The following is a 10,474-nucleotide window of genomic DNA, read 5'->3' on the forward strand; positions in this document are numbered from 1 at the left end:
GTAACATTTTGAGGTTGTCTTACACTCTTACTATTGTAACAACCTTATGTTGGGCGAATATTGTCACATCTGTGAACAAAAATGGTCACAGTGTTGTAGTAAAGTGGTAACATTTTGATGTTGACCATAAATGTCAGCAGCTTATAAAGCACGGTTGTTCTCATGTGTGAACAGACATGGTGACATTGTTGTAGTGAAGTAATAACATTCCATACATGTCACCATAAATAATCAGTAATGTACCCATGTTAACAGTTAACTGACAATGTTAACTTTTGTATGAAACGAAATGTTAATAATCAATTGTTATACAATGCTATCATCCATAGGTAAATTCCCCTTGTACTTATCAACAAAAAGCCACTTGTGAAAGGTGGCAAAGGAACTCGAATAAAATAAGTTTATAACAAAAAAATGGTGACATTTGAGTAAAACTAATAATGTCACCTCCTTCTTTTACAAATGTGATAAGGGTAACCCATGTTTTCAACAGAAACACAAATGTCGAAGGTCGCAAATTATCCAAGATAAAACACCATACACTAAACTTCAAGTCAAAATACATATATTACAATAAAAACGGTGACATGGGAGTAGAAGTAATAATGTCACCACCTTGTTCTACAAATGTGACCAGTTTGTATCGTCATAAAATGGTAACATGTATGAACGCAGATATATAAATCTGATTTCATGTATGTTACAGCTTATATGAGTACAGTGTTCCCACAAAATTAACTGGTCTAACAAAACACTTCACCTTCAGCCAAAAACTTCCCAAAATGTTTCACCTATTTCATTTGGAACCGTGGAATTCAAATGAGGCGCGGAACAGCGGTGTACATGGTACTGCGTTCTTCGGTCGCTTTCTTAGCCCTTTTCTTTGGCCCCAAATTCCTTTTTTTACGTGCACTACGACCCTTTGTCGTACAACGTACTGGATCTAGTGTTGGGGGACCAGTCGGCTGCACATTGGATGGATCTTCAGTACGTAGTTCTTCTTCCATACTAAGTTTGGAAAGTAACGAAACTTCTTCATTAGCTTTCACACACTGTTTCTCAAAAATATTTCTTGCCTCAGCCACATTGTGGCATTTAGTGATAAGATGGTTCGTAGCTATCAACATTGAACGACGCCAGTTAATGGCGTCGTTAGCAGCGCTTCTTCGAATGTCGCTTGGGAGGAGCCGCTCCCACACAGCTGTTTTTGAAAATTTAGTCCATCGGCGCAATATATACCTGGACGGTATCTCGCCCACTGAATGCATGTGGAGGACGCGGATAATGTGACTGCAGAATATTCCCATAACCTGAAGCTTTCGGCAAGTACATTCTATTAACTGATTAGAGCAATCATATGTAACATGATGTGGCTCTTCCTCAGAAACACCAGGTTGGACGCGGTACACCAACAGAGGATCATCAACTGGTAAGATAGTGGCCCGAGTTCCCATGGCAAGAGCAAATTCTCTCTCAAAGATGCGAAAGAGCTCAACGGTATAAACTTGAGATGCATGGAGCAAGAGATCAGAAAGAGGGTACACGGAGGTTGGGGTAGATCTTATACCGTTGAATTCTTTTCGCTCCTCCTCATTTCTCCATCTTTTCACCGTGGTTTCAAATATCCCAAAAAAAGCAGTGATTGAAGTGGTCTTTGAAGCTTGGAAACCTATAGCATGGTTTGTGCTCTCGCTCCTCTGAGACGATAATATACCGGCTGAAAAGTATTCATTGTTCAATGCAGTGCTCCATTTGACACGATGTTTGTATAATCTCTTAAACCATTTATGGCCCTCTAATCCATAGTCTTTCAGCATTTTCCGCCAACAATCTTCAAATTCAACCTCATTGTAACAACCATTTAGACACTTGTTGAATAAATTCTGAAACGGCCGATCACCCTTTAATTTCCCAAAGTGAGATATGGCGTTACGTTGAATATGCCATTGACATAACCTATGCCTTGATGTGGGATACACCTGTGGACATGTCACCATTAATATATGTGATCACAAAAAATATCAATTCAGATGGTTACATGCTTTGTTCATGGTTTAGTGCATAAATGTAACCACTGTAATGTTCAGTAATGTGTCAACTTCCAAATGTAGCTGTTTATAGAAATTGACAAAAATGGTAACATGTTCATTGTAAATATAAATGTTGATAGGTTAGACAAAATAGTGATGAGTTTTCAAATTATTTATTTTATGTGTGAAGATCTTATAACACCAACATTTATACTGAAGAAGGTGACATTTGATAAACCTGGTACAATGTTAGAGTTAAAGTCTTAGAATGTAAGCACTCCTTAGATAAATGTATTACAATGTTATTCATCACGGGGTCTAAATGTCACCACTTCCAATATTGATTGCAGGAGGAACATAAATCAGTTCATAATGAAACATGTATATAAAAATACGAATGTTGGTAGTTTAGACCTAAATGTAGGCACTATAAAAGATTAATTAGTTTGGCAATGGTGTCATCTGTTAAATGTGTTAAAATGTCAGTAACAAACATAAATGTTACCACTTTTAAGACTAGTAGCAGGAGGAACATATATCAGCTCAGGTGGTGACATGATAATTAGAGCGAAAAGATGTTGATAGCTTAGACAGTAATGTAAGGTGAACTTGATAACATTTATATACAAATATGGTGACATGGTCTGTTTAACATTTTTATGTTGTCAGTTGTAATGAGATAATGTCAAACCTCTTTGATGGCATTTGCCTAATATTGATTGCAGGAGGAACATAAATCAGATCATAATGAAACATGTATATAAAAATACGAATGTTGGTAGTTTAGACCTAAATGTAGGCACTATAAAAGATTAATTAGTCCGGCAATGGTGTCATCTCCATTAAATGTGTTAAAATGTCAGTAACAATCATAAATGTTACCACTTTTAAGATTAGTAGCAGGAGGAACATATATCAGCTCAGGTGGTGACATGATAATTAGAGCGAAAAGATGTTGATAGCTTAGACAGTAATGTATGGTGAACTTGATAATATTTATATACAAATATGGTGACATGGTCTGTTTAACATTTTTATGTTGTCAGTTGTAATGAGATAATGTCAAACCTCTTTGATGGCATTTGCCTAATATTGATTGCGGGAGGAACATAAATCGGATCATAATGAAACATGTATATAAAAATACAAATGTTGGTAGTTTAGACCTAAATGTAGGCACTATAAAAGATTAATTAGTCCTGCAATGGTGTCATCTGTTAAATGTGTTAAAATGTCAGTAACAATCATAAATGTTACCACTTTTAAGATTAGTAGCAGGAGAGAACATATATCACTCGGTGGTGACATGATAATTAGAGCGAAAAGATGTTGATAGCTTAGTCAGTAATGTAAGGTGAACTTGATAACATTTAAAAACAAATATGGTGACATGGTCTGTTTAACATTTTTATGTTGTCAGTTGTAATGAGATAATGTCAAACCTCTTTGATGGCATTTGCTATTGCTTGGTCTTGGTCAGTGAAGATAGTGACTGGTAGGATTTCATCGCCCATGGATTCATTGAAGACTTTGAATAACCATTCAAATGATTCTTGATTCTCGTTTGACAGGAAAGCACAACCAAACATAACATTCGACCAATGATTGTTGATACCAACAAAGGCGCCACAAATAAGATTGTACCTATTCGTACGATAGGTAGTGTCAAATATGATAACGTCTCGGTACAACAAGTAGTCCTCCCTCATCATCGCATCCCGCCAGAATATGTTACTTAATCTTCCTTCTTCATTAAATTGGACACGGAAAAAGAAACCCGGCTCCTCCGCTTGCCTAGCTGTTAACATGTTGATCAGTGTTGCTGCATCACCTCCTTCGATTTTTTTCATCCGTAGTCTATTAACATAGTTAATATGATCTCGCTTTGTGTGGCCAACAAACTCATCACCACCGATGGCAGCTGCAAGCAACTCAATTGCACAAATAGGGGGCACGTGGCCATCGATCATTGCCTTTATTAACTCGCCCTCGGCTTCTGAAATCTTACGCTCGGACCGATGGTGATGCTGCCACTCAGGGGGGGTTAACGGATGATTATGTTCAATCTCATGCTGCAGTACCTCCCATAATCCTGCCTCATTTACTTGCGTCCGAACACAAGCCTTGCACTCACAACGAGTAATTGAGACATTCCTCAAGTTGTCTTTAATATTTCAACACCACCATTGAGGCGACTTTACTCTTGTTCCCGTGATTCCCTTCGCAAGAACATCGAAAGTATCGCTCAATGAACGGTCGTTCTTTAGTCTGAGCCCTACGAGACGTGGATTTCTTCACACTAAATCCAATGTGTTGCGAATGTTTCATATAGAGAGCGTAAATGTGCTCCCATTTGGCAGCTTTGATTCCAAGAAGAGACCCAGCTAGGTCAGTACCTGCAACAGAAAATACAACATTAAATACGTGATTGTGGAACGGTATCCGAAAATAGTACTCGGCTGAAACAACAAAACAACATACAATGTATCATAAATTGAGAAACAGATTTGACAGCAAATTATAGACAACAGGATGAATATATAGAGAGTTCTTGTTTGTCAGATTTCCAAGCTCATGAAAATTTCGAAGGAATGCTCGTATTTTGAAGATACAGTAATAATAAATTTAATAGTATTATAATCATCGTCTCATATTCATCATCCTCCGATATCTTTTAACAACAACACTAAATCAGCGACATAAAAAATAGCTAGGATATTATGTAGAAGACAATCAAATATAGAAGACGAGAGAATGAAGAACACAAAAACAAAAGATGACCTAAATTGATCTATAATGCCATGAATTTCAACGAGAAACACAACAAAAAAAATAACCATAATAAAAAGGGAAAAAAACGAACCTTTATTTGTTATCATCGTCACAAATTCATCATCGATGAACGATCGAACGACAATATCATCGTTATCAACAACACATACATTATCTTGTAAAACCGTCTCTAAAGCTAAGCAAAGTTCTTCCTCTGCCATATATTTAAGTGAAAAATAATTTCTTGTTTTGATATTTTTGGTGAAGATTTACATAATTTCACAACAAATTATGCAACAATGAAGAAGTTCATGGAAGAAGAAGATTGCATAGGATTTTTTTTTAAAAAGTCGATTGAGTGTGACTAAGGTCTCTCAAAAGGTGATGGGTTGGGTGTGTCTGTGGGGTTTGGTAGAATAGAATAATTGTGAGAAGCACAAATAACGAGAGTCTTCATAATATAATAATAAGCCCACTAGTTGCCCCACCCGCCCATTTCAGCCAAATACTCAACTATTTGACCCGTCTACACCTTGTGACGGATATAGGCCGCCATCAATGAGAATTTGTGAATCTTAATAGCACTACTTATGATCCTCAGACTTTATCGTCTATATAAAGAAGTCATAATTAACAACATACGGAGTAATAATTTGCAACCACCGTCACATATTAACACCTTTTTTTTTCTAATTGTCATTCGTTTTATTTGTGAGGTAGTGGCAATTAGTAGATTATACAACTGGTTGTATGTAGTTTATGTACAACGTTTTCAATGTTGTTGAGTTTTGTTATAAAGTTGTCGAGCTTTACTAACAAAATTGTCGAGTTACAATACAAAGTTATTGAGCTTAAGAGGAATAATTAGTAAACTCAATAACTTTTTAAATTAGCTCAATAACTTATAAAATAGCTCGACAACTTTGTGTAAAGAACTCAACAACTTTGAGGCGGTTGTACAATGCTAATATACAACTGGTTGTAAGATAGTATTTGTGAGGTAGTGGCTATGGTTTTGTCTTACTCGGCATATTGTTCTATAAATTTCACAATGCACGATTTTATTTGAAATTTATTAGACTTTGTACAAAATATCAGAATATATGATCATACAGTGAAGTATGGTATGGTAAGATCGGGTCAATATCGCATCTCAATATTTGAGAATTCGTGTTTGGCCTCATCACAAGGTTGTGGAGATGTTTGAGAATTTGTGTTGCCTCTATTTACTGTGAAGAAAATTTTTACTTTGTACCTATTTATACAAAATAATGCTTATAATACTTTCATGATTTTGTCATATATGTATAAATATAATGTTATACATAAATGCATATTATACCCGTGCATTTTGTACGGGTTACACACTAGTATTAAATAAGATAAAAGTGAAATGCCTAAGAAAATACCAAGATGTTTAAATGAATTTGTAATATTCAATTCCTTTCCCAATGTTTATTATTTCACTGAATGAATTGTAAACTTAGTTGGATAACCAGTGTTCGGATGTTTCTTTGTCTCAATTATTTATTTACCCTTTTAAGCAATATTTTAATTAAAAATAAACAAATAATTATGATAGAACGAATAATACATATTAACACGATAAATACGGGGAATAATAAAAACAATACCCAAATTCTCGATCTTGTATGAAATACTCTTATGATCAGTATGGGTTGTTAACTTATTATAATGTGATTGACGGGTCCATCTAATGCCTAAAAATAGAACGAAGTGATTCTTTTATAATTAGAACGGGATAATCTAGTATTTTCGATCGTAGCTTGATTTCGTCTTTCAAAACAGTGTCTTTCAAAACATTTACTATACCTAAATAATACTCCGTATTTATGTTTGTAGAATATATAAGTTAGGTGTTAGTTAACTAGTCAATAATCATGTAACTAACATGTAACTTGTTAGTATATGACTCGTATGTCACTTACAGAATATGTCGGAGTTTGATTACGGTGAGATAATATTAGACAAAGGAAGAAAAGGAGGTAAACTACGGGCGACACATCCGCGGGTCGCTGGGAATTCTGATGAAATCAGAATTTCGTGTGTTTATTGCTGCATGACAACTTTTTTTGGCGTTGACTTTATGTTTGGAGTTGACGTCACCAATAGTTTTTGGTTTCCTTAGCTAGTTAGGAAATTTTGTTTTAATTAATTATATTTCTTAATTAGAATAATCTTTGTTAGGGTAGTTTAATATATAAACACTACTCTAACCTAGTTATTCTTTTAAGGAGAGATTTGTGAGGCAAACACATTGAGAGTTTTAAGAGGTAGATCTAGAAAAACTCTGTGCTCATCTTTTGTAATCTGTAATTCTCCTGACATAGTGAAATATTTTCCCTCGCCCAGGTGGATGTAGCTATCGCATTGATAGTGAACCACGTTAAATCTTTGTGTCTTTTATTTTTTTTGCATCTACTCCGTATCGCTTCCGCACAACAATTGGTATCAGAGCTTTGAGTTTTTTGGATCCAGGGAGGAGAAGATGTCGAGTGAGACTATAAGGATTGAGAAGTTCGATGGGAGGAATAGTTTTGCACTATGGCAGTTGAAGATGAGGGCTTTACTAAAGGAGTTGTGCATCTGGAAACCCTTGACGCCGGGTTTCTCTACGAAGGTGACGAAGACTGAAGCTTCGGCTACGGGTGCTGAATCTATGGTGACTGAGACGGAAGATCCTGCCTTGTTAACAATGGAGGAGAGGGCTCATTCATCGATCTTGTTGAGTTTGCCAGACGATGTCCTAACTGAGGTAGCCGATGAGTCGACTGCAATGGGGTTATGGCTGAAATTGGAGAGTTTGTACATGACAAAGTCGCTCACCAATAAGTTGTTGTTGAAACAACGTCTGTTCTCTTTCAAGATGCAGATAGGTATGTCACTTCGTGATCATTTAGACAAATATAATACTATATTATTAGATCTGCGTAATATAGATGTTAAGATTGAGGATGAAGATGCTGCTTTAATTCTGCTGGTTTCTTTACTCGTCGTATGAGAATTTTTGAGATTCTTTTGTTCTTGGTAAAGAGACATTGACCTTAGAGGAAGTGAAGTCAAGCACTTTGCACTAGGGAGTTGCGACAAAAAGCAAATGTGACTTAGGAGACGGATCGGGGCGGTTTAGTTGTTAATAACACTAAGAAGGGTGGAGGTCAAGAAAAAGGCTAAGGCTAAGGCTCCCATTACACAAATACAACTAGTAATTACGCTATCTCATTTACCTATGTAAAGAACCCGGGCATAAAAGACCTAGTTGTCCTAAGTTGAAAGCTAAGTCTAATGCGTCGTAGTTCAAAGTAAGGATGTGGAGTACGATTCTGAGGCGGACTATGCTCTTGCGGTTGATTCTGTTCGTCCTGTAGATCGTTGGATTCTAGATTCTGGGTGTTCTTATCATATGTGTCCACACAAGCATTGGTTTAGTACTTATGAGTCCTTTAATGGGGGTCACGTTGTTGTTGGCAACAATGCTACTTGTGAGGTAGTGGGTATTGGGTCGATCAAGGTGAAGACTGCTGAGGGTAAGAAGTGTACTTTGACTAATGTGAGGCATGTTCCAGCTTTGGGGAAGAATCTTATGTAACTTGGTTCATTAAGTGATTTAGGATATGAGTTCCAGGGTAAAGGGAAGATTTTGTCTGTCACAAAGGGTTCTCGTTTGATTCTGAAAGGTGTCAAACAAAATACCTTGTATGTATTTCAAGGTGAAACACTGACTAGTTCTGCGGTTTGTGCATCCGTAAATCACGGAGAGATGACTAACCTTTGGCATAAAAGGCTTGGTCATATGGGTGAGAGAGGGATGCAGTTATTGTCCAAGAGGGATCTTCTTAACGGTGTCAAGGTGAGGAACCTTGAGTTTTGTGAACATTGTGTGTTTGGTAAGAAACACAGATCTAAATTTAGCAAGGGTGTTCATACAACAAAAGAAGTCCTTGATTATATCCATTCAGATTGTTGGGGGCCTGCTCGAGTTGAAGGTATGGGAGGTTATTATTATTTTGTTACATTTATTGATGACTATTCCAGGTACACATGGCTTAGGTTGCTTAAGCAGAAGAGTGAGGCTTTCAAAGTCTTTGTGCAATGGAAGACTTTGGTGGAAAATCAGAAAGGTAAGAAGATCAAGAAGCTACGAACGGACAATGGTTTGGAATTCTGTTTAGGAGAATTCAATGAGTTCTGTAAGAATGAAGGTATAGGAAGGCATCATACCATCAGGGGTACACCACAGCAGAACGGTGTAGCAGAACGAATGAACCAGACACTGTTAGAGAGAGTTCGATGCATGCTCTCTAATGCAGGTCTTGCTAGAAGGTACTGGAGTGAAGCTGTTCTTACAGCTTGTTACTTGATCAATCGTGGTCCTCATATGGGAATAAACTGCAAGATTCCTTATGAGTTATGGAGCGACAATGTACCGGATTATTCTACACTTAGAGTTTTTGGATGTGTAGCTTATTATCATGTAAAAGATGGTAAGTTAGATCCAAGGGCAAGGAAAGGGTGCTTTCTAGGATATGGAGATGGAGTTAAGGGCTTCAAGATTTGGTCTCCGTCAGAGGGACGTGTTATTATTAGCAGGGATGTTACCTTTGATGAAAATTCCATGTTTATTTCTAAAGGGGTGTCCAAGGGTGTTGAAAAGGATAATAGTGCCGAGGAAGAGGTGGAGTTTGAGGTGGCTCCTGCCACTTTATCTATTTTACCACGGGTTGTGATCGAGGAGGATGCCGAACCAGTTATTTCTAGTCCTGTGACTACTCCTACTCCAGTTAATGAGGAAAGTCACCAGGGTGAATCTTCTAATCAACCAACTGATCCTATTGACTTGCCTAAACGTGTAAGCAAGAAGACTAGTAGGTTTATTGAGGAGCTTGAGGGCCGCAAAGTTCGTGGCAAAGTTCGTGGCAATAATTGCTATGTTGAGGAGATGGTTGGTTATGCATTACAGGTAGCTGATGAAATTGAGTCTGAAGAACCGTCATCTTATAAAGAAGCAATTGTTAGTAGTGAGTCGGTGCAATGGCTTGCTGCTATGGGTGAAGAGATGGAGTCTCTCCACAAGAATAATACTTGGGAACTTGTGCCACCACCAGAAGGGAGAAAATTGATAGGGTGTAAATGGGTGTTCAAGAAAAAGGAAGGAACTTCAGAGGCTGAGTCGGTTAGATACAAGGCTAGACTTGTTGCTAAGGGGTTTAGTCAGATAGAGGGAGTTGATTATGTGGAGATTTTTTCTCCTGTTGTGAGACACACTTCTATTCGTGTGTTACTAGCTATAGTGGCACATTATGATTATGAGCTTGAGCAACTTGATGTCAAGACCGCTTTTCTCCACGGTGAGCTGGAGGAAGATATTCTAATGAAACAACCAGAGGGGTTCGAAATTCCAGGGAAAGAGCATTTTGCCTGTCATTTAAAGAAGTCCTTGTATGGGCTTAAACAATCTCCAAGGCAATGGTACAAGAGATTTGACACTTTTATGGTAGAGCATGGGTATGAGAGAAACCCATATGATTGTTGTGTTTATCATAACAAGCTAGAAGATGGGTCTTTGATTTATTTACTCTTGTATGTTGATGATATGCTTGTTGCTGCTAAGAAAAGGTCAGATGTTGATAATTTGAAGAAGCTACTCAGTT

General features: G+C 37.2%; 1 protein-coding gene across 1 annotated transcript; it reads right to left on the reverse strand.

Moving 5' to 3' along the window:
* Positions 1-3,466: 3,466 nt before the first annotated feature.
* On the reverse strand, positions 3,467-5,023 carry LOC141632714 (protein FAR1-RELATED SEQUENCE 5-like). The gene is made up of 3 exons (XM_074445232.1): positions 4,894-5,023; positions 4,232-4,426; positions 3,467-4,122 (listed from the first exon to the last, which is right to left on the reverse strand). The coding sequence occupies exons 1-3, from the start codon at positions 5,021-5,023 to the stop codon at positions 3,467-3,469; spliced, it is 981 nt and encodes a 326-aa protein (XP_074301333.1).
* Positions 5,024-10,474: the final 5,451 nt, after the last annotated feature.

Source organism: Silene latifolia, chromosome Y (assembly GCF_048544455.1).
Source record: "Silene latifolia isolate original U9 population chromosome Y, ASM4854445v1, whole genome shotgun sequence".
Classification (NCBI taxonomy): Eukaryota; Viridiplantae; Streptophyta; class Magnoliopsida; order Caryophyllales; family Caryophyllaceae; genus Silene; species Silene latifolia.

Coding starts and splice junctions, on each gene's coding strand:
- LOC141632714 (XM_074445232.1), bottom strand. CDS start 5,023: ATGGCAGAGGAAGAACTTTGCTTAGCTTTAGAGACGGTTTTACAAGAT. Junction 4,427..4,893: donor GACGATGATAACAAATAAAG/GTTCGTTTTTTT, acceptor TTTCTGTTGCAG/GTACTGACCTAGCTGGGTCT. Junction 4,123..4,231: donor AGGGAATCACGGGAACAAGA/GTAAAGTCGCCT, acceptor TAAATGAGGCAG/GATTATGGGAGGTACTGCAG.